Source organism: Pinus tabuliformis, chromosome X (assembly GCF_031772625.1).
Source record: "Pinus tabuliformis cultivar Carrire ecotype Pingquan chromosome X, CPIR1, whole genome shotgun sequence".
Lineage (NCBI taxonomy): Eukaryota > Viridiplantae > Streptophyta > Pinopsida > Pinales > Pinaceae > Pinus > Pinus tabuliformis.
In genome coordinates this window covers 631,158,268-631,180,707 of record NC_142308.1, presented here as the reverse complement: position 1 = coordinate 631,180,707, position 22,440 = coordinate 631,158,268, and the positions used below count along the sequence as shown (strand labels likewise).

At 39.5% G+C, this 22,440-nt stretch overlaps 1 protein-coding gene across 1 annotated transcript in view; it reads left to right on the top strand.

The window, feature by feature from the left end:
- LOC149141578 (uncharacterized) overlaps window positions 1–22,120 on the top strand; it is a 318,849-nt gene extending 296,729 nt beyond the window's left edge. The window contains exon 17 of the mRNA XM_089446868.1: window positions 21,918–22,120. Within this exon, the coding sequence (XP_089302994.1) occupies window positions 21,918–22,105 (188 nt within the window). The 3' untranslated portion in view covers window positions 22,106–22,120. The remainder of the gene's footprint in view (window positions 1–21,917) is intronic.
- The last annotated feature ends 320 nt before the right edge of the window (window positions 22,121–22,440 follow it).

Genomic DNA, 22,440 nt, shown 5'->3' with positions numbered 1-22,440 from the left:
AGAGGTTATGGGGCAAACCCCTTTGGGTGAAAACCTAGAAATAATTTCCAGCAATGAAATTAAAATTTTAAATTTCAATGGCTGGAAATGATAGATTTTAGCCCCAAATAGAAGATATTAATTAAGAAAATCAAATTGGGAATTAACCACAACTTTTTTATGACTGAACTTACTTGAAAGGAGCCTTGTACATTGACTTTTCTGCAAAATCTGAATTTGATGTTGCTGTAATTTACTGTATTTCTGCAAAATATAGCTCAATATACCTATGAAAATTAAGTTGAATGAAGCTCAAAGTTCTAGTGTACTGATCCCTTCGTTTAAACCTAATTTTATTGCTTAAAATCCCAAGGGTTACTAGCTAAACTATGAAACTTTTAAAAGCTAGCTAGTAAAATAAAGAAACTATAACATATTTTGTTTTGGATTTTAAAAATAAATGGGTGATTGTTGAAAAATGGTGTACCTTTGCCACAATCTTAGCTTAGAGATGGCTAAGTTGTGAATCACTTAGACATTTAAGTCGGTCACATACTTTGGATAGTGAGATGGGCTTGGATTGGAAGAGAGGGTATTGCCCCAACCTATGTTTAACACTTCACAACATTTTGAATACAACTAGGAGTGGCCTTTGGCGAGATGTCTCCAATCTTCTGGTCGATTATGTAGCAAGAGATCTTCCCTTGATTGAAGCTATCCACTATAAGGATTGGTCCAACCTCTGGTTCCAACTTGCTTCAACTTGCAATGAGAAAAATGAAGACTAGCACCTTGTTTACGTTATCCATGTTGCTATGTAGCCCGTCAATTGATTGTCCCTCCAAATTTTTTGTTTTATACAAGTTTTTTTGTTTTTTATAAATTATATATTCTTTTTGTTTCTCTTTATTTTTATTTTTTTAAAATTGCCAAAGGCCTGAGTATGTGAAATCTGCAAAATGGAGAACCTCCACACTGTGTAGCAAAATGCTTCAACGACAACAAGGTTGATGAATTTCGACAGCCAGAGACCTGGATTGAAGAACGTGGCTCCGGTACCCATGTAATGACCAAAAGTTGTATACACAGCGGAAATATTAAAATACTTCATAGACAAAGACATCCATTGTAGGACAATAATTGTAAATTGTATATTGTATAAAGAATTGATCTAGGATGAGTACAAATGAGAATGAGGGCCCACTCATATACCCTAGGCAGGTGCCCTTTCACGAATGGCCATGTCTCTAAGACATGCCTCTTCATTACTAACTAACTAATCATTAATTAATTATCATTTATTAATATTATATTTATATTTACATTTATTATTTTATTATGAATTATATTCATAACAAATGGGCATATCCTCCATAATTGAGAGGGAGAGATAGACACATAATTCTTATCTTCACCTGGGAAGATAGAATGGAGGATTGGGTAAGCATCTGGTATCCGATACTCTTTGAGGATGTTGTAGGGCATCCAAGGTAAGATTAGTCATAGAGGACCAATATTCTTTGAGGACTGGGAATCCAAGATAAGGATAGTCTTGGTGAAACATACTTTGAGAGAACTCGGGTGGGGTATGTTCCGAGAGAGACAATGATGAGAGTGTCTACAAATCATTGGTCTCGCCAACATTGTGCTCTGATCTCGTGGAGAGACAGAGCTATTAGTCAAGGCCTTGCTATGTGACAATGTTAGATGATATGATGCTATACAGATGGATTACCAATTTGACTCTTCTTATGAGAATTCTTCAGATTGAGAATGTCCAAGTACCTTGTATGGATTATGAATACCTCCCTAGTTAGGAGGGAGTGTTGAAATATGGCACAAAGATGAAGTCAGCCTACATGAAGGGACAAGTCGGCCTCAAGATAGCAATTCATACCCCTCACAAGCCTATAAATTAGAAGGAATTCGACCTCATTTGGACACTCACTCAAGCAAGTTCGATCTCCTCAAGATAGAAGTTGGAAAAGGACGAAGAAGAAGAATAAGATCAAGATTGAAGTTTTTGGGCCTCTCTATCTCTCTCTCTTTTGTTAGGGTTTCTACAGTTTCTAGGCGAGATGAAATTTTGAAGCTGCATTGAACATGTGAAGTTGCAAGGTTGAAGCTGTGAAGTTGCATCAAGGTCGAAGTTGTGAAGCTACTAGATCGAAGTTGCAGAAATTATTGTTGGGGTCGAAGTTACTGGAAGGTCGAAATTTGTTACTGAAAGATGTGTAAGGAAAGGTCATCAAGAAGGAAGGATGACTTGGTCTTGGAGGGTCTTGGTCAAGGGTTATAGGTCTTGGAATTCGTGAATTGAATTTCTATATGAAGAGAAGGATTCTGATGGGTTTTCCTCTCAATTGGAGAGGTTTTGGCCCTGCCCGATTACTGATATCTTGTGTCCTATTGTCTCATTGTTCTTTATGATTTGGTAGGTGTTTGATGATAGACAACATTAATAATAATAAAGGAAGGAAGAAGTTAATCAATTGAAATAAACCTACATCACAAGCAGTTATCAAAGTAAGAGAACTAAACTACCTTTTTTCCCCCTAGATTTCTCAACAGTTACCTGGCACATATGAAGCTTATGTGAAACAGATTTGAAGGGATGAAGAGGCAGAAATGAAGATGGAGACATGTAGTATTTATGACCAGGTAAACCAACACATTGATGTTTCTTGTTTGCATTATAGGTGTGGGAGGCATTAGCTACGCTATACGAAGGATCTTCCGAGCAGCGAAAGATGTATCTTGACGAGAAGCTGAGATGCACGAGGATGTAGAAAGGGGAGCATGTAGACCCCTTCCTTACTAGGCTTTAGGATGTCCGAGATTAGTTGGCTTCAGTAGGATCAATGCCTCAGCCTACAGAGTTTGTACGATTAACGCTGAACAATGTTTCTGAATATTGGCAAGTTTTCATCCAGAGTATCCTGGGCAGAGAAAAGCTGCCAGATTGGGAACGTGTGTGGGATGATCTGCAGCAGGAGGAAATGAGGCGTCATTTGGTGAAGGCCTCCATCAGTGGCAGCAATAGTAGTGGGACGAAGCAAGTGAAGGAAGAGGAGGACATGGCCCTTGCATCAAAGGGGCAGTAGGACTAGTGTGGAGGAAAGGACATTTCGAAGATCAAGTGCTTCATGTGTGGTGAGCTGGGCCACTACAACACTTAGTGTCCTCTCAGAAAGAAGGACAAAGAGGAGAAGCAGGACTAGCAAGCTGCATCTGTTGAGGTCGATAGGCTATCCTTTAAATTGGAGGAAGAGTTTGCCATGATCACCGAGTTACCTCTGGGGGTGAGGTGGGGTGATCTGGAGTTGTAGCCCCAAAGAGCTACACGATGGGCAAGATTCTTGAGGAGGTCCACCTCATGAATTAGTACCTTGCTACGAGAGCCCATAGTCAGCAGTAGCAGGATGGATCAGTGGCAGTTGGTGCAGTCACCGGCCAGAGTGACAGATGCAGTAGCTAGTAGCGGTCAGAGAATGAGCAGTGCAAAGCAGAGTTGGCAACAGTGTAGTTGGCACAGTGCAGAGTTAGCCGCAACGTAGAGGCTTCAGTGACAGTGCAAAGGCTAGCAGCAGTTAGAATCGAACGACGGATGCATCATACTGACCATAGTTGGTTCAGTGTTTTGGATGCCTTTCCGTTGTAGTTGTTGTAGTTGCAACAACAACAATTAGAGAGGGTTGCAATGCAGATGCAGTGTTGGCAGCAGTTCAACAGGGCCAACAACAAAATGGATGCAACAATTAGAGTTATGCAGTGGTTGGTGGGCAGCAACAGCCAGACATCAGCAGCACAATAGGAGATGGTGCAGAGACAGAGTGATGCTTCAGTGGGTTGGAACACTAGAGCACATTCCTCGCTAAGCGGGAGTGTTGATTTCTGTAGCATCGAATGTGCTCTAACCTCGAGATTTCGTAGAGAGGCTAAGACACATGTATTCTCCAATACCCATAAATTGTTTGGGAAAATTCCACCTAGAGATGATTTAATTAAAATAATTAACTTTTTAAAATCGTGCCCTAAGTCTAAACTTAGGAAATCTGGTTAATTAAAGGGTATTAATTAAATCTGGTGCGAGTCTTCTAGAAGAAGACGAGAATAAACTCCTAGTTAAACTTAGCCGTTGATTATTTTTTAATCTTGGCCGTTGGTGCTCCAACGAGAGATTATAAGGAGTTCGATGGGCACTTAGAGAACACAACTATGCAGTTCAGTTTTGCTGGGAAGTCGATTTCTTGAATAACAGCTGTGTTGATTTGTGGTAGCATCGGATGTGCTCTAGCCATGAAAATTGGTGGAGAGGCTAAAGCACATGAGATCTCCAAGACTCAGAAATGGTTTGGGGAAATCCACCGGGTTAGAGAGATATTAAAATAATTAATATTTTTAATGGGGTTCGTAAGTCTAAACTTAGGAAATTTAAAATATTAATGGGTATTAATACAAAACTGGGTGAGAATGTTCTAAATGACATGGATCAAGCCAAATCTAATCTTAGCCGTTGATTAGGGACTTAATCTCGGCCATTGAAGACTCAACAGAAAAAGTATAAGAGGAGGCTTTAGGGTCAGTTGGAGATACACCAAGATTGATCAGTCAGTTTGATTTTCTGGAGCGGGGTTTGCTGATAAAGTTCGAACAAGTGATCTGTTGCAGCGAGGGGTAGTGAGTACATAGCAGAACTGCAAAGATAGTGCCAAAGGGCCAACGCAGTGACTGAGGAGGCTACATAGATGCAACAGGAGCCACATAGAGGCAGCTAGAGATTGCGTAGAGGCTGAGGGGCTTGCGTGGGTGACGCAGAAGGCCAGAGAGCTGACGCAGAGAGGAAGAATGCTAACACAGGGGGTTCTAGAGCTACGCAGAGGCTAGCAGGGTTGACGCAAAGCGTTGGAGAAGTGCCGAAAGGATTTTCGTGGGACAGACTTGTGCTGAGAAGTTGAATATCTGCTTCCGAGAAGAGGTATTACTGCCGTGTAAAGATCTTTGTTGGGTGGGCTAGTTTGGCACCCTAGTTGTACTCAAGAAATTTGAATGATAATAAAATCCTCAGAACTGTTGCACTGGTTTTCCAAAGTTGGGTTTTTCCGGGGATGATTGTCCAAAAATAACAGTGTCCCTTGTGTGTTTGTCTATTATTTCAGTTGATGATCTGTGTATGAGTTGACTGCATTTGTGTTTATTTTCAGTATTTATATGGTTAAATAACTTGTTAAGGAATAAATAAGTAGGTGAAATAAACCAGATAATGCAGTAGGAATTTGTAACGGGTAAGACTTAGAAATTTCAACATGGTATCAAAGGATTGCAGATCACAGGAGGACTGAAGGCACCAATATAATAAAAAATATTTACAGCAGTAGCAGTTGTCCCGAGAGACAGAGCTGCTCCTAAGCAGAAAGCAGCAGAGGAGGAGTGACGCAGAGGGTATGCGCCATCGTTTCGAGCTGGAGAGAGGGCCAGAGGGCCAGCGCAGTGACTGAGGAGGCTACACAGAGGCAACTAGACACTGTGCAGAGGCTGAGGGGCCTGCGTGGGTGACACAGAAGGCCAGAGAGTTGACGTAGAGAGGTAGAAGTCTGACGTAGGGGGTTCCAGAGCTACGCAGAGGCTAGCAGGGCTGACGTAGAGCCTTGGAGAAGCACCGGAAGGATTTGCGTGGGGCAGACTAGTGCTGAGAAGATGAATATCTGCTTCCGAGAAGAGGTATTACTGTTGTGTAAAGATCTCTGTTGGGTGAGCTAGTTTTGCACCCTAGTTGTACTCAAGAAATCTGCATAATAATAAAACCCTCAGAACTGCTGCATGGTTTTCCCAAGTTGGGTTTTTCTGGGGATGATTGTCCAAAAATAACGGTGTCCCTTGTGTGTTTGTCTATTATTTCAGTTGATGATCTGTATATGAGTTGAGACTGCATTTGTGTTTATTTTCAGTATTTATATGGTTAAATATTTTGTTAAGGAATAAACTAGTAGGTGAAATAAACCAGATAATGCAGTAGGTATTTCTGACTAGTAAGACTTAGAAATTTCAACAAGCTGTGCGTTGTCGGAAGTGATTCAATAAAATCGAAGCAGTGAGACAGGGGCAGGGATAGTAGACCGAAGGAGAGTTTTTCCAGATCCAGAGAGTGGAAGGTAGAGAAAGGTTTAGAGAAGCAGCGCAGTGCCTTAGAGGGAGTCCGAAATTCTACTGAGGAGTAGTCGCAATCTAGTGCTGGAAGTCAGGGTGAGACCGAAGGGCCAGAGGGTCAAGTTTCCAGCCATCAAAAGATCAAAGGAGGAGGTGACGCAATCCATAGAGGCTATGACGCAGATCTGCGTAGGGTGATGCAGATGCAATGTGGGGCTAGCCATCCAGAGCCCAAATCAGATTCAGATCGCCAGTGACTGTGGAAGATTTTTCTCACTATCTCTTTTGCTAGTTTATTCTCTGTATCAGGTTGCCAGTTTGGGCATCTGAATTTTTGTACTCAGATTACTACTGCATAATAATAAAAACCCTCAGCTGCTGTAATGATTTTCCCACATTGGGTTTTTCCGGGGACGTTTGTCCTAAAACAACAGTGTAATTGTGTGTGTTTTTATTTCTCTCTAGTGCAGTGTTTAGTTTTCGCAGTATTTTATTTTGTGTAGGCTGCAGGCATGTGTTTCAATATTTGTTGTAGAAAACTGCAAGTAATTTGTTGAAAGTAATTTAACAAATAGGAGAAATATCATTAGTTTGCTGAATTAGGAATCGGGTCATCGATTTTTCACATGGTTGATGCCCTACGAAGAAGTCCCAAAAAGATGAAGACTCTTCAATAAACAAAAAGAAGTTCATGAAATTCGAAAGGAGGAGCTCTCCAAGCAACTGGTTGTCCCATGATCTTCACCTAAAGCGCTGTTGGAAGCAAGTCCCTGGTCAAGAGGGAGCTTGTTCAAGACCCTGATTAAGAGGGAGCTTGGGTACATTCCTTCACTGGAATGGGCATATCCTCCCTAGTTGAGAGGGAGAGATAGACACATAATTGTTGTCTTCACCTGGGAAGATAGAATGGAGGATGAGGTAAGCGTCTGGTATCCGATACTCTTTGAGGATGTTGTAGGGCATCCAAGATAAGAGTAGTCATAGCGGACCGATATTCTTTGAGGGCTGGGAATCGAAGATAAGAATAGTCCTGGTCGAACATACTCTGAGAGAACCCGGGTGGGGTATGTTCCGAGAGAGACAATGATGAGGGTGTCTATAAATCATTGGTCTTGCCAGCATTGTGCTCTGATCTTATGGAGAGATAGAACTATTAGTCAAGGCCTTGCTATGTGACAATGTTAGATGATATGATGCTATACAGATGGGTTACCAATCAGACTCTTCTTATGAGAATTCTTCAGATTGAGAATGTTCAAGTACCTTGTATGGATTATGAATACCTCCCTAGTTAAGAGGGAGTGTTGAAATATGGCACAAAGATGAAGTTGAACTACATGAAGGGACAAGTCGGCCTCAAGATAACAATTAATACCCCTCACAATCCTATAAATTAGAATGAATTCGACCTCATTTGGACACTCACTCAAGCAAGTTCGATTTCCTCAAGATAGAAACTGGAAAGGGACGAAGAAGAAGAAGAAGATCAAGATTGAAGTTTTTGGGCCTCTCTATCTCTCTCTCTCTTGTTAGGGTTTCTACAATTTCTGTGCTAGATGAAATTTTGAAGCTGCATCGAAGATGTGAAGCTGCATCAAGGTCGAAGTTGTGAAGCTACTAGGTTGAAGTTGCTGAAGCTGCATCAAGGTCGAAGTTGTGAAGCTACGAGGTCGAAGTTGCTGAAGCTGCTAGGTTGAAGTTGCAGAAATTGTTGTTGGGGTTGAAGTTGCTGGAAGGTCAAAGTTTGTTGCTAAAAGCTGTGTAAGGAAAGCTCATCAAGAAGGAAGGATGACTTGGTTTGTTGAGGGCCTTGGTCAAGGGTTATAGGTCTTGGGATTTGTCAATTGAATTTCTATAAGAAGAGAAGGATTTTGATGGGTTTTTCTCTCAATTGGAGAGGTTTTGGCCCTGGCTGATCGCAAATATCTTGTGTACTACTGTCTCATTGTTCTTTATGATTTGGTAGCTGTTTGATGATAGAGAACACTAATAATAATAAAGGAAGGAAGAAGTAATAATGGAGATTGTAGTCTCCTTTCAAGTAGTGGCTTGATAAATACTAGATTCGATTTTGTTGAGGTAGGAGCCTCCTGTGGGTTGTAGCCTACAAAAAACGTATGGGAGTTGGAGCTTCCTTGCATGTTGTAGCTTGCAGGAAAATTGAGGTAGCAGCCTCCTGTATGTTGGAGCCTACAAAAATTCAGATGTAATAAGGGAGTAGGATCTTTCCTTTGCATCACAATAATAACAAAATTATGGTTTTCTACCTTTATGGGTTTCCACTTATATCTTGTGTCCATGTGTTGGTATGATGTGTTGATGTGATGTTTTGGCTTAGTTATTGCTTCTTGTTTGCATATTAAATCTGTTTGTTATTATGTGTCAATATGGTCATTTAATGGTTGAGTTAATCAGTTAAAAGAGAAATTAATGTCCATGAATGTACTAAACTAATTCACCCGCTCTCAGTTTAGTTAAGTTTTCGTCAATTGGTATCAGAGTTGGTTCCTTCTGTGTAAGTCTAATAACTTGAAGGTAGATATCCTGAATTCATGGGCTATCAAAGTGTACCTGTGCTAAGTGCAACAAACTTTCATGAATGGAGAGATAAGGTTAAATCTGAATTGATAGCATATGGACCTGGTATATGGAAACTAGTATGTGATGGTTACTGTGAAGACTCTCCCTTTGTTCAAGAACAACAATGGAATGCTAAGGCAAAATGTGTTATGTATAACAATCTTCATAATAAGGATCTTGATACAGTAATAGACTTAAATTCTGCAAAAGAAATCTGGGAAAGATTGTAGCTCATGCATGAAGGAGACACTTGTAGCTGCACTGTCGAAAAGGAAAAGAAAAAGAGCATGAAGGAAAAGTCTTGTAAAAAAGGAAGTGTTTAATCAGATGAGACTTGTTCTGCTACTGATTCTTATGAAGGAAATTTGGCTAAAGAACAAACCAAGCTTGACAAGCCTTGGCAGAAACAAAAAGATTGAAGAATGAGAGCAAAGACTATAAGAGATTGGTTCAAATATGCGATGAAAGAGAACATAAATTCAAGGAAGAAATTATTAGTCTAAGGAAGCAACTTGAAGAGGCAAGGAGAATAGAAGGGATGATGAGTAATCAGTGAAAGGAGAGAGAGGTACAGTGTGAAAGATTATAATTTGAAATTATTTCAGCTAGAAGAGAGTTAGATGAAAAGAACATGTTGTGTAAGCAACTAGGAGAGGAGATAAAATTCATGAAGGACTCAGAAGAAAATAGCACTAGCTCAAAGGCAGTCATAGAGGATAATGAAGCAGCCATGAAAAGACCATTAGAGGAAGGTACAAGCAGAGTAAATAACAATGAAGCAAACAAAACCAAACAACAACAACAAGAGCTAAAGAATGAGTCGAAGAAAATGTTTTTTGTAAAAAGGCCATTTCCTCCTAGAGATGAGTTGAACAAATTCAGAAGATATCAAAGGAGATTTTTTGCTCTTGGAAAAGATATCAAGTGTTTTTCTTGCCATGGACCTGGACATGTAGCAACAGATTGTAAGAAAAAGCAAGTCAAAACTAATCAACATAACATACAACAAGCAAGAAAATATCCTCAAATAAACAATCAAAGAATGCTCCCATAAGCAAGTAAATAGAGAAGAAAACCATCTACCAAGTACACAAATCATTTTTATGGTTACTGTTACTTGTGCAATCGATTTGGACATAAAGCTACTGAATGCAAAATGTATGTAAAGAAAATTAGAAAAGCCTCAAGAATATACAAACCTTTTTCGACTTTTCTTGGTCATATAAGGTGTCATTTATGTAGCAACCTTGGTCACAAAGCCAAAGATTGCAAGCTACCATATATTTTAAAGAACTCTAAATAGAAGATGGAAGCAACCCCAAATAGACCAAACAATGAGCCAAAAGGAAATGCAGACAACATAAGGCAACTCACTAAAGCGTGGAAGAGGAAGAAAGACCAACAAAATGAATTCACCATGGCTGCAGGGGGCGCTGCTCATGAAAGCAATGAAGAATGTAGTTAATGTCCATATTCGAGCAACAACGCCTCATGGAGAGAGCATCCTCAATAGTGTTCCTTAAAGACTATTGCAATAGGGTTTACTGAGTTTCAAATTGAAGTTTTGAGTATGGAAATGGAACTCTTACGGGGATTTGAGCTTGTTCGTTCATTAAAAAAAAAGAAGCTACATGAACTGTTGCTTTTGTTTTATTCTAGCTATAATTATTGGAGATGGAATGGCTCATTCAAATGGAAAATCTCATTACACTATACCCAAACCAACAGGTAGAGTATCCTGAGTTGCATTTATGGCTAAGTGCAATGGAGTCAAGTACAAGGATGTGCAAGTCACAATTGACTGTGTTAAGGATCCAAGCAAGGAGTGAGTAATAATCATGGTTATGCGTGGACATTGCATGAGGGCATTGGGATAGTATGAGCAATTGGTGGTCTAAAAGAGAAAACTATGTCATCTTGGCATAACACTATCCATAAAATTGACAATCCTAATGATTTTCATCACAAAGACCAGAACTAGTGTGTTTGATTGTGATGCAGTGAGAGTAGAATCATCAAATTTCATTGCTAAAAATATTACATATGAAAACTCTGCCTCAGGAATCAGGATGAGCCATTGCTATCAAAATATCGGGACACAAATGTGTATTCTACGATTGCCAATATTTGGGCTAGCAGGATACTGTTTACCTCAACAAGGAAGGCACTATCTAAGAGATTGCTATATCAAAGGCAATGTCGACTTCATCTGTGGGGATCACTGTAAAACTCATTGCACGTATCACACTAAAGGGTGCATCACCACATAGGAACTTAAATATGAGGAGACAACAAAACTTATGTTCCCCAAGGGTGAAATTACTAGTGATAATCGACATAGAAATTGTATGTATCTTAGACTTCCATGAGGATCATTCGACACAGTTGTATATGCTTACATGTCAATGCATACATGCATCATGTCTAAAGATTCGACGAAATGGTTAAATTCATCGACAAATGAAGGGATAATAAATGCACCAACATATGTTACACAACCTGCGCCACATACTGATAAGGACCTGTGGAGTAACGACCTTGAGCGAAAAATATATGCGTAAGAAAGAAAAAAATGGAATCTGAAATGTTACTACACAATCCAACGGTTGTAGTCATATTGGCAAATATTATGGAGCGTCGCCTATGAAATTGAGGAAGAATCGCAGTGTGCGTTAGACAGTTCGAAGGCATGGCAACGTGCGCTACATGAACGAATATTCGAACAGTAATCATTATATAAATGTGATACATTAGTCTGGCAGTAATTCAGTGATCGTAGTAGTGTTATGATAGCCTGGCTATATTGGACATTACAATTTGGGTGACAAGTCATTAAAGGATGTTATATGACAAGTGATATAGCAACTAGAGAGATGGTGATGACAGATTTGCAGAATGGACATAGTCGATAGAGATGGCAAAAATGACAAGAACAGATCGTAGAGAAGGAGCCAGTGGTATTTGTTAGGAAAGCTTGTTATCCACATAACTTCGTAGAGACTTGGAGGATGTTCACAAAATTGTTATATGGCGCATATTATTGCATAGTTTACAATTGCTCGTGCTAGTTCACATTATCGTATGGTTTAAATTAACGCATGATATAAGACACTCGATATATATTATGTGTTTAATAATTGGAGCACATATAGGGTCTCATTGATATAATGGCATGAAGCAGTGCTGAACAACATTGTATACATTAATGCATTGGTAGCGTGCTTTCCAACGTGAATTATTGCATTGAAGAAAACTATTCGGTGGAGTTCCGGTTGAGCGAACACATTTTATTTTAGTCTCTCAAATCATTGATATAATTTTTAATTTATTTTATCTATTCATGCTCAACATCCACCTCTTCTTTTTCCCACAACAAATCCTCTATATTGCCTGTGTGTGGTGAAAGCATTACGATGAGCACCTACCAAATTCAACTTACACCAGAACACATCCTATGCCTACACTTTCCTCCTACTCATCACTCGTTATATATTCATGCAAGGTCCATCACAAATTCATAGTAATCGGGGTGATACACATCTCAGTAGGGGCAACAAATAGAACTAGGGCGATTGTGTGGGAGATTGAAGACAAAATTTAGCGAGTCAATACTACAATTTACGTTTCTTGTTATGGTAATCTTGTTTTCGTTAGTCATGGTAGTAGAGGAGAAGACGAGGCATTACGAGTTTGACATCAACATTTTGATCAGGACTTAAACTTTCATGCCACAGAAGAAGACCTTGTTACAAAGAAAACGGTGAAAAGGTTGCTTGTCTTATTGCAAGCTCTCCAGGGGAGGATGCTAATATGTTTTCAAATTTCAAAGATCTATTGGAAAGGGTTTTTATTTTGGATCTAGGCAAGTGGATTACAATATCTCAGGGTTTGAGTCAACCATCTATCACGACATTGAGGTTCATAATGGCATCGTTGGGTTTTATTTTCATCCAGTTAATGAATGATATATTCTACTCGTCGATATTGAACTATGGTCGATATATTATGGAACGATTTATTATTAACGCTTGGTATCAACGCCTGATATATTATGATAGACATAGGCTATTAATGATATGGATGTTGGCCGGCGCATCAAGCACTGGTGAACTCAAAAAAAATTCATATTTGGTGGCGCATCGAGCAGTGGTGAACCAACAATAAATGTGCAGATCCTAAATATAAACAACAACGATACAATATGGCTCAAACAAGTCATTGTTATTGTCATAAATTATATAACAAGTCGATGTTATTAGAAGAAACATCAACTCGATAAGATATATCTATGGAAAGAAGCAACGGGTCGATATTATTGGCATTATGGCATATTCATAGGTCAATATTATTTGCACGGTATTGTCATATTATTGGCGTTATGGCATATATTTGTTGAAGAAAGTGTAACTAGGTTTGGTATTTACAAATGTAACTTTGATCTTTGTACTTGTCAGGGAAAAGAATTATTATTTTTGTAAATTATAAGAATGAGTTTCTTGCTCATTCCATAGGTCTAGGAAAGTCAAAGAGTCAAAGACATGTAAAGAGCTCTTCTTGAGCATATGTGTAAATGTATATACTAGTCTAAAAGGTCCTCCAAGACAAGCACAATCCTCCAAAGACAAGCACGAAGAAGTTTGCTTGCAAAACGATGAAGAGAACAGCTAAGTCAGCCTCAAAATGAATATTAATATCATGTCAGCGCAATAAAGAAACAACAATTCAAGGTGACATGTTGGCTTATATACAGAAACCTAACTGCTATAAATAGCCTACTGAGGTCACCACAAAAAACAAGAATTTCGGACACTCTGAATTTTGGATGGGTGCAGGAGGTGTAGGATTTCGGATGGCACAGTGAGTACACCTCTCTGAAATCTCAGATAGGTAAAGGACAGGGATCTCAGACTAATATAATACAATATTATAGTGTTTCGGTTAGAGGAATCTATAGTTTGTTGATTTTTGGTAGCATCAGATGTGCTCTAGCCTTGAAATTTGGAAGAGAGGCCACATGAGATCTCCAAGACCCAGAAATCGTTTTGAGAAATTCCACTCGGATGAGGAGTTATTAAAATAATTAATATTTTTAATGGGTTCCTAAGTCTAAACTTAGGAAAATAAAAATATTAATGGGTATTAATAAAGATAAGGGTGAGAAGCTTCTAAGAGATGAGGATCAAGTTTGTTTTAATTTTAGCCATTGATTAGGGACTTAATCTCGGCCATTGATTCGTCAACAGGAAAAGTATAAGAGAAGACTTGAGGATCATATGGAGACACACCGATAGATACTCAATATTTCAAGGAAAATCGATTCTCAAGTAGAGGAGATCGATTTCAGAGGGAGAGTTGCAGGGTGGAGGAAGAGGAGGGCATCAGTAGCAGGCAATGACTGAGGAGGAGGCGACACAGGGATAGTGAGAGACAACGCAGAGAGAGACGCAGTCCAGAGGAGAGATGCAGAGCTTACGTAGGCTGACGTTGAGGGACGCAGAGCCACTCAGGGCCATGCCGAGTGACACATGGGTGACGCAAAAGTGGGAGCAGGGTCTCCAAAGTGTCAAAAGGTGTCAAAGGGAAAGTCTCAGGTGTTTTCTTTCAGTTTCTCTATAAAATCATTCCTTGTAAAAGCAATTGTTGCTGAAGATTAATAAAGCCCTCATCTGCTGCACCGGTTTTCCCACATTGGGTTTTTCCGGGGACAATTGTCCAAAAATAACTGTGTTGATGTGATTGGTTCTTGTGCATGTATTTTTCTTTGGGTAATTGTGTGATAACTGCAGTAGAATTTATTTTAATATTTGTTGAAGGGATTTCGTAAATAACTTATTGTGAATAATAAGTAGGTGAAATAAATCAGTTGCTGCAGTAGTAGAATTTCAATTTAGAAATTTTCACATGGTATCAGAGTAGAGATCCGGCAACAGGAGAGGAAAATCGATTATGGGTCAAGAGCATGATGCAGAGGCATCCACTCAAGGGGACTTGTGCAGATTTCCAGAAGAATGCACAAGGGACATAAATTACGATTATTCTATGTTAGCTTCCAGATTGGAAGAAGAAGTCGCTTGCTTAGCAAGCTCTGCCTCCTCAGAGGTTTGGTATATAGACAATGGAGCTTCCTGGCATATGATAGGAATCCGAGAATGCTTTTCAGATTATCAGGAAGAAAGAATGAATTTTCAGATCACCATGGAGAATAAGTCAAAGTGTACTCCAGTAGGAAGAGCCTAGAGGTACTATAGTTTTTCAAACCGAAGCAGGAGAGCGGCTTCGAACAACCAATGTGCTGCATGTGCCAAGATTGGGGATGAACTTACTTTTCGTATCTCAACTTCAAAACAAGGGCTATGACGTTTTCTTCATTAAGGAGAAAGTATATGTCAAACACCCGAGCTGGAAAAAGAAGGCCCAGATTGGAATAAGAAGTAACGGGTTGTACAGGTTGCAGCTAGAATCACCAATGGCACTGATAGGCAGTAATAGATACAGATTTGAATGAACTATGGCACAGGAGGATGGGACACTTACACCATGGGGCTCTGAGAATTCTCAGAAAACAGTGTCAGGAGTTCCAGATCTTAGTACTGAACGAGATGATCTATGCAAAGGGTGCGCTCTGGGCAAGTATGCCAAAGCAGCGTTTTCCAGAAGTAACAATAGGGCTAAGAGTGTGCTAGGATTGATACACTCAGACATCTATGGACCGATGTCCACAAAAGCTCTTAGTGGTGCCGAATACTTCGTCACCTTCATTGATGACCATTCCAGGAAGACTTGGATCTACTTTTTGAAAACCAAGGATGAGGTTTTGGTTGATTCAAAGAGTTCAAGGCTCTAGTGGAGAATCTGACAGGAAAGAAGATAAAAGTGTTGCGCTCAGACAATGGTGGAGAGTATGTTGACAAGGACTTCATTGATTTTTGCGCTAAGGAAGGCATCAGAAGAGAGTGGACAACTCCCTACAATCCGGAGCAGAATGGAGTAGCAGAAAGGAAAAACAGGACTATTGTGGAAGCAGCTAGGGAAATGTTGTATGATCAGGATATGCCTAAATTCCTGTGGGTAGAAGCATGCAACGCGATAGTTTATGTTCAGAACAGGACTCCTCATAGGCCATTGGGCAAAATCACTCTGGAGAAGGTGTTCATCGGGAAGACGCTTGAAGTCAGTCATTTTAGGATGTTTGCGAGTTTAGCATATTACTGTATGCCAGAGGAGAAGAGGAAGAAATTAGATCAAACTGCTGAGAATGGATATCTTGTGGGATATAGCGAGAATGCTAAGGCATATAGAGTCTATCTTGCAAGGAGTAGGAAGGCAGTAGTTCGGCGGGATGTAAAGTTCATGGAGTATAAAGCTTTCAGGAAATCTCGAGAAATACCTTAAGAGGAGCAGTCGAAAGACGAGCTGTTGGTCAAACCACTTCAACTAGCGGAAACTAGTACCAGAAATTCTCCTGAAGACAAAGCTTTAGAACAGGAGGAATCTCAGGACGAGGAAGAGTTGATAAATATGCCTACTACCAGTGAAAGAATGAGTCGAGAAATCTGACAGATTCTATGGGATGCAAAAAGGCTTCGTTGGTGCACCCAGGAATAGTAAAAGGGAGTGAAGACAACCAGACAGATACCAGGCCTTAGTAGCTCAGGTTGGGGAACCTTCTAGTTTTCATGAGGCCGTTCAGCATCAAGTACGGGTTGATGCTATGCTAGAGGAATACAACTCTATAATGGTCAATGATGTCTGGGAAGTGGTACCTAGGCCTCAGGACAAATCAGTGGTATGTTCGAGATGGATCTACAAAGTCAAATATGCTGGAGACGATAGTGTGGAGAAATACAAAATCAGGTTTGTGGCTAAGGGGTATGCTCAGAAGGAAGGGAGAGACTATGAAGAAACCTTTGCCCCAGTAGTCAGGTATACTTATTTTAGAACCGTGATATCTCTTGCAGCACAGATGGGGTGGGACATTCATCAGATGGATGTCAAGACGACATTCTTGAATGGGGTAATAGAAGAGGAAGTATACATTGAACAACCAGAAGGTTTTGAGACACATGAGAAGAAATCTCATATATGCATATTAAAGAAAGCCTTGTATGGGCTTAAACATACACCGAGGGCATGGTACGATCGAATTGATGGCTACTTGCAGAAGATGGGGTTCGTCAGGAGTGACGCAGACCCTAATCTCTATTATCTGGTCGTAGAGAATGAGTCTCTAATCTTAGTGTTATATGTGGATGATCTCTTCCTGACAGGATCATCCAGGCTATTCAAAGATTGCAAGAAGAACTTAGCCGCATAATTCGACATGAAGGATTTGGGATAGATGCATTATTTCCTGGGGTTGGAAGTTTGGCAGCAGAAGGGTGAGATCTTCCTTGGGCAAGGGAGATATGCTACAGAAATCATGAAGAGATTCAGGATGTGGGACTGTAGACCTATGGCTACTCCAATGATCACCAACTGGAAGAAGATTGATGCATCAGAAGATAAAGACGTTGATCCCACCTTGTACAGGCAGCTTATAGGGTCCCTAATGTATCTGGTCAATACTAGGGCAGACATTTGTTATGCTGTCAACACCCTTAGTGAGTTCTTGGTGGAACCTAATAGGGCGCACTGGGTAGCAGCCAAACATGTTCTCAGGTATATACAAGGAATAGTTGAGCATGGACTATTGTACACTAGAGGCAATGACATCAGGCTGAGTGGGTTCATTGATGTAGATTGGGCTAGAAGTTCAGTAGATCGGAAAAGTACAATTGGGTACTATTTCAACATTGGATCAAGAATGACCTCCTGGTGTAGTAGGAAACAGAAATCCGTGGCTCAGAGCTTAGCTGAAGCAGAATATATGCTAGCTAGCACAGCTTCGTGCAAAGCGATATGGCTTAGTAAATTGCTTTTGAATCTATTCAGGAGAAGGATGGAAGTGACCAGGATCATGTGTGATAATCAAAATCAAGCTCTCTGAGAATCCAATATTTCATGATTGCTCGAAGCACATTGATATCGGATGTCACTTTGTCAGAGACTGTGTCGAACGAGGAGCAGTACAATTGAGATACACTCCTATAGGAGAACAGGTGGGAGATATCATCACCAAGGCTCTAGGAAGAACAAAGTTCGTTTATTTCAGGGAGAAGATGGGGATGCTAAAGAATCCATTTCAGTAGCAGAAATGGATAAGTGTCAGGAGTTGCTGTGCAACAGTTAGCAGTGACAGTGCTATGGGCAGCATGATGCAACATGTTGAGAGGGAGCTGCAGTACAGATGCAACAGTGGTAGTGGCAGTGTCATGGGGAGTAGTATAGGAAGTAGCAGTGCAGGGGATGTGAGGCAGCAGGCCATGCATCAACACAGGTAGCGATGCGGAAAATCAGTGTGATGTTTCTATAGTGAAACATTGCTAGAGCACATTCCTCGCTAAGAGGGAGTGTTGATTTTTGGTAGCATCAGATGTGCTCTAGCCTTCAAATTTGGAGGAGAGGCTAAGGCACATGAGATCTCCAAGACCTAGAAATCGTTTTGAGAAATTCCACCCTGATGAGGAGTTATGTAATATCCCTAACCCAAAATATTCCTCAAACCCCAGCAAAAACTCCAGCAAATATGTGCAAATGATATAATAACCCATAAATGACAAAAGAACAGTGGCAAATGATATAATAACCCATCCATGATAGTCAGACTTTTCACAGAGCTTGTCTTCAGCTGGGAAGTGGGATGAGGAACCCATTGAGCCTTTTGTCCTTGTCCAACTGTCTTCGATGATTGCTCTTTCACTCTTGCTTGGGCTTTGTCTTCACCTTAGCTCTGATACCATGTTAATTTTTAGTATGTTCTATGCTTACGAGCAATTTACTTCAATTTATTTATTAGCCCAATATCAATATCTAGTTTAGCAATCACATCAGCATGATAGTAAAATGCAGATAGAACATAAACATAAACAGTAGAAGAAAAGCCAAGACAAGAGGAAACAAGATGTGGCACCAACCAGGGACAAACCCCAATGTGGGGAAACCCTTCATCAATTCTTTTTATATTCTTCAATAGTTTAGCAAAGAGAGATAGTACAAATTTACAAATCTGATAATTTATGACAGCAGCAGAAAAGCCCTAACCAGAAATGTCAAAGCTGGTCAAACATGGCAAAATTCTTCCTCTAAACAGCTCGGTCAAACCCAGTCAACTTCGGCATTCAACAACAAACCCAAACAGTCCAAAAACAGTTCGAAAAAGTCAGTCAAAGTCTGGTCAACTGAAGTCAAACTGCAGCCAGCAACTAGGGCAGTCAATGTTGGTCAAACCAGAGGTTAGATCACCTTAGTTTCAGTGCCCAGCCAAGGAGAAGCTGCCTCACCCAATCCGTAGTCAAAACAGGTCAACGTAGCCAAATAGTCACCCTACAGCTCGGTCAACGTTGGTCAACTCCTTCCTTCGCACGTGTGAGAGATGACTGCCCTAATCTGCGTATCCAATCAAGTGAGGAGAGAGAGATGAGTGAAGATGAGATGATGAAATAATGACTTGAGGTCTCCTCCTTTTATATGCAACATTCAGGATGAATTGGGGGTAAAAATGCCTGTTTTACTTGCTAGCCGACCTTGACAATTTTTCAATAGTACAAATAAATTGATATCTTCATTTTTACATGTTGGAATCAGATGAGCTTTAGATCAATCCTACACCTTGGAGAGAGGAATCCAAGAAAAATATCAGTTGTCGCAAATAAGATGACCCATGTGGAGTTTGGCCCTAGTTGCCAATTTTAACATTCTCACTTTAGAAAATCGATTTTCTTGATCTCTTAGTGTATTTTTCAAATGACCCTCAAGCCCCTTCTTATATCTTCCTGTTGGACAACCAACGACCTAGATTAACTCCTAATCAAAGGCTCAGATTGATTTGACATGATCTCCGTCTTTATCTAGAAGATTCACCCACAATTAGATTAATACCCATTAATATTTTAATTTTCCTATGTTTATACTTAGGAACCCCATTAAAAATATTAATTATTTTAATATAATTGTCTCTGGGTGGAATTTCCCAAAACATTTTCTGGGTTCTTTAGAGTACATGTGCTTCCTTGCATCTTGCAGCTTGCAGAAAATTGAGGTAGCAGCTTCCTGTAGTTTGGAGCCTATAGATAATAAGATGTAATAAGGAGTAGGAGCTTTCCTTTACATCACAACAATAACAAAATCGTTGTTTTCTCCCTTTATGGGTTTCCACTTATATCTGGTGTCCATATGTGTTGGTATTATGTGTTGATGTGATGTTTTGGCTTATTGCTTGTTGTTTGCATATTAAATCTGCTGGTTATTAAGTGTCAATCCATATGTGTTGGTATTATGTGTTGATGTGATGTTTTGGCTTATTGCTTGTTGTTTGCATATTAAATCTGCTGGTTATTAAGTGTCAATATGCTCATTTAATGGTTGAGTTAATCAGTTAAAAGAGAAAAATTAATGCCCATGAATGTACTAAACTGATTCACCCCCCTCTCAGTGTAGTCAAGTTTTCATCATCCCACTGAAATCCATCCAAAGTTGTCCAATCCTATTGAGGACGAAAGGATCTAGGGATGTAACCCAAAGCGACTGACCAAGGCTGACCATCACAAGCCCTAGGACACCTAAATACAAAGATTAACATGGTTTTCACAGGTTTTGACTTGTGACCTTGGGATTACAATGGTGATAATGCAAAGTGAAAAAATGTATGTAACCCTGCTGGAATGAGTGTAACAGGCCTTCTGGCCTATCTATCCTACCACAATAAAAGCATTTAAGCTTTTCTAGGCTTCTCCAAATATGAAGCAGCATACTTACATCTTCATGCCAACCTTTATTCACAAGGCTTTCCCTTGCCCTGTAAATTTGCAGTTAGGGCCACCTCTGATTCTCCATTTACACTGCTGCTACCAAACATCTTTTTCCACCTATTATTATGCAAAATTTTGTTGCTCGAGTACTCAAATATCAAATTTATATTTGCAAAAGTAGTTCTCAAAGTTTCAACAAAATTTACATCGAACGCTGATAGACTCTGCAATTGATTATAACGAGATGCTTTTCTTCACCATCTCTATTTATTGTTTTCAAGTTTTTTGACTGCTCTCTTATATTTTTTATTTTCAACAAGTGGTCTTCAAGAAATCATGTTCATCCATTTGTATATTTAACAACATATTCTTTAAGAAGAATGCCTGAATTTTATATAATATTTCATCCATATTCTTCAGTGGAGTCGAAATACTGCAAGTGTCATCTCGGCCTTCAGGCAGCATCTTATTGGTCACAGAGAGGTTGGTCGTAGTTCAGTGATTTAGAGGAAACAGCTGTTCAAGAGGGATTGAGAAACAGAATCTTTATAACAATTGAAAAGTTCCTAAGAGATTCTTTAACTCTGTCTAGCTGTTCAGGAACTCGTTAAGATGTGCCCTTGCTTATTAAGATTTTACTTCATCACACCCTTCCCACATCTTACCTCCCTAATGGCATGCTGATGTGTTCCGGAATCATCAAATGGAATGTATAAGATAAAAGCATGTAGCTTATTGAAAATAGGAAGAACTTTAATTTCTTTTGAGCAGCCATCCAAAGCATATATAAATCTATCACTGACATTCTTTTCCCATCAAAGAAGTACCCCATTTTTCCATCCATTAAGAGTACTTTGATTCTTGCTGTTAGAATTAAATTCCAAGATGTTGTCAGCATAATTCTAGTGAAAAAGTAAGGTGCATGCCTCTGAATGCTTGATGTAACATGTTGGTTTCTTGCATGTTTCTTGTTTTTCTACCCTTAAGCATACCCTAATTTCCAGAATATAGTATTAGGAGATGACTTCTCTATGTGTGTTTTTTGGAGGGTTGATGGTGGTGGTGTAGAGTCTAGATGCACATTTTCCAAAGGAACAGGAATACAACTATGCATACAACTGTAACTAATTATCATGTTTAAAATGGAACTTGTCGTTACACGGAACTCATTGTCAATGATGTCTGAGTCATGTGGACTAAATTTAAAATGAACTAACATATTTCTTTGTAAAATACAAGAGGGGAGCTTTCCTGATTCTGTGAAGATTTGTATGTGCAAAAATTCAAGTTTTTCGACTCTTTGGTTTCAAATTGATGCCTATTTAATTTTTAAAATGTTGATTTCTTATCGGTTTTTCATTGCAGGGAATAAATTATTACATTCTTCGTATGATATGGGAATTGCAGATGCCAATACATTGTCTTTTGTATTGAAAAATGCACCTGAAGCAGCAAAGCAGTTGAATATAGACCCGATGTTTTACAAGGAAACAGCAAATTATTCTGATGAAGGAACATTTATGGTAAGCTCTTGTGTGCATGTGGGTGTATAGAAAAAGTGACATCGTTATGTGATGATTATGAAAAACATATTTTGTCTATATTTAGCAGACATTTTAGCACCTGCTTTTTGGTTAAGTTAGTTATTTTTGGCTAGATTCATTAAATGTTGAAAATCTATTCTCATCTTCCAAATCCAAGTTTGATGTAAAATTGTACTATAAATAAATGTTATTATGTAATGCAAAGAGAGTGAATTTATGAAGTTGCCCCACATTCCCCATTTGCACTATGTGCACAAATCAGTTGGTATTGGAGCTTCTTTTGGCTTACATCCCAGCTTTGTTTGTATTCCTTTGTTGCATCTATACTGTCTCGAAGAGTTCCA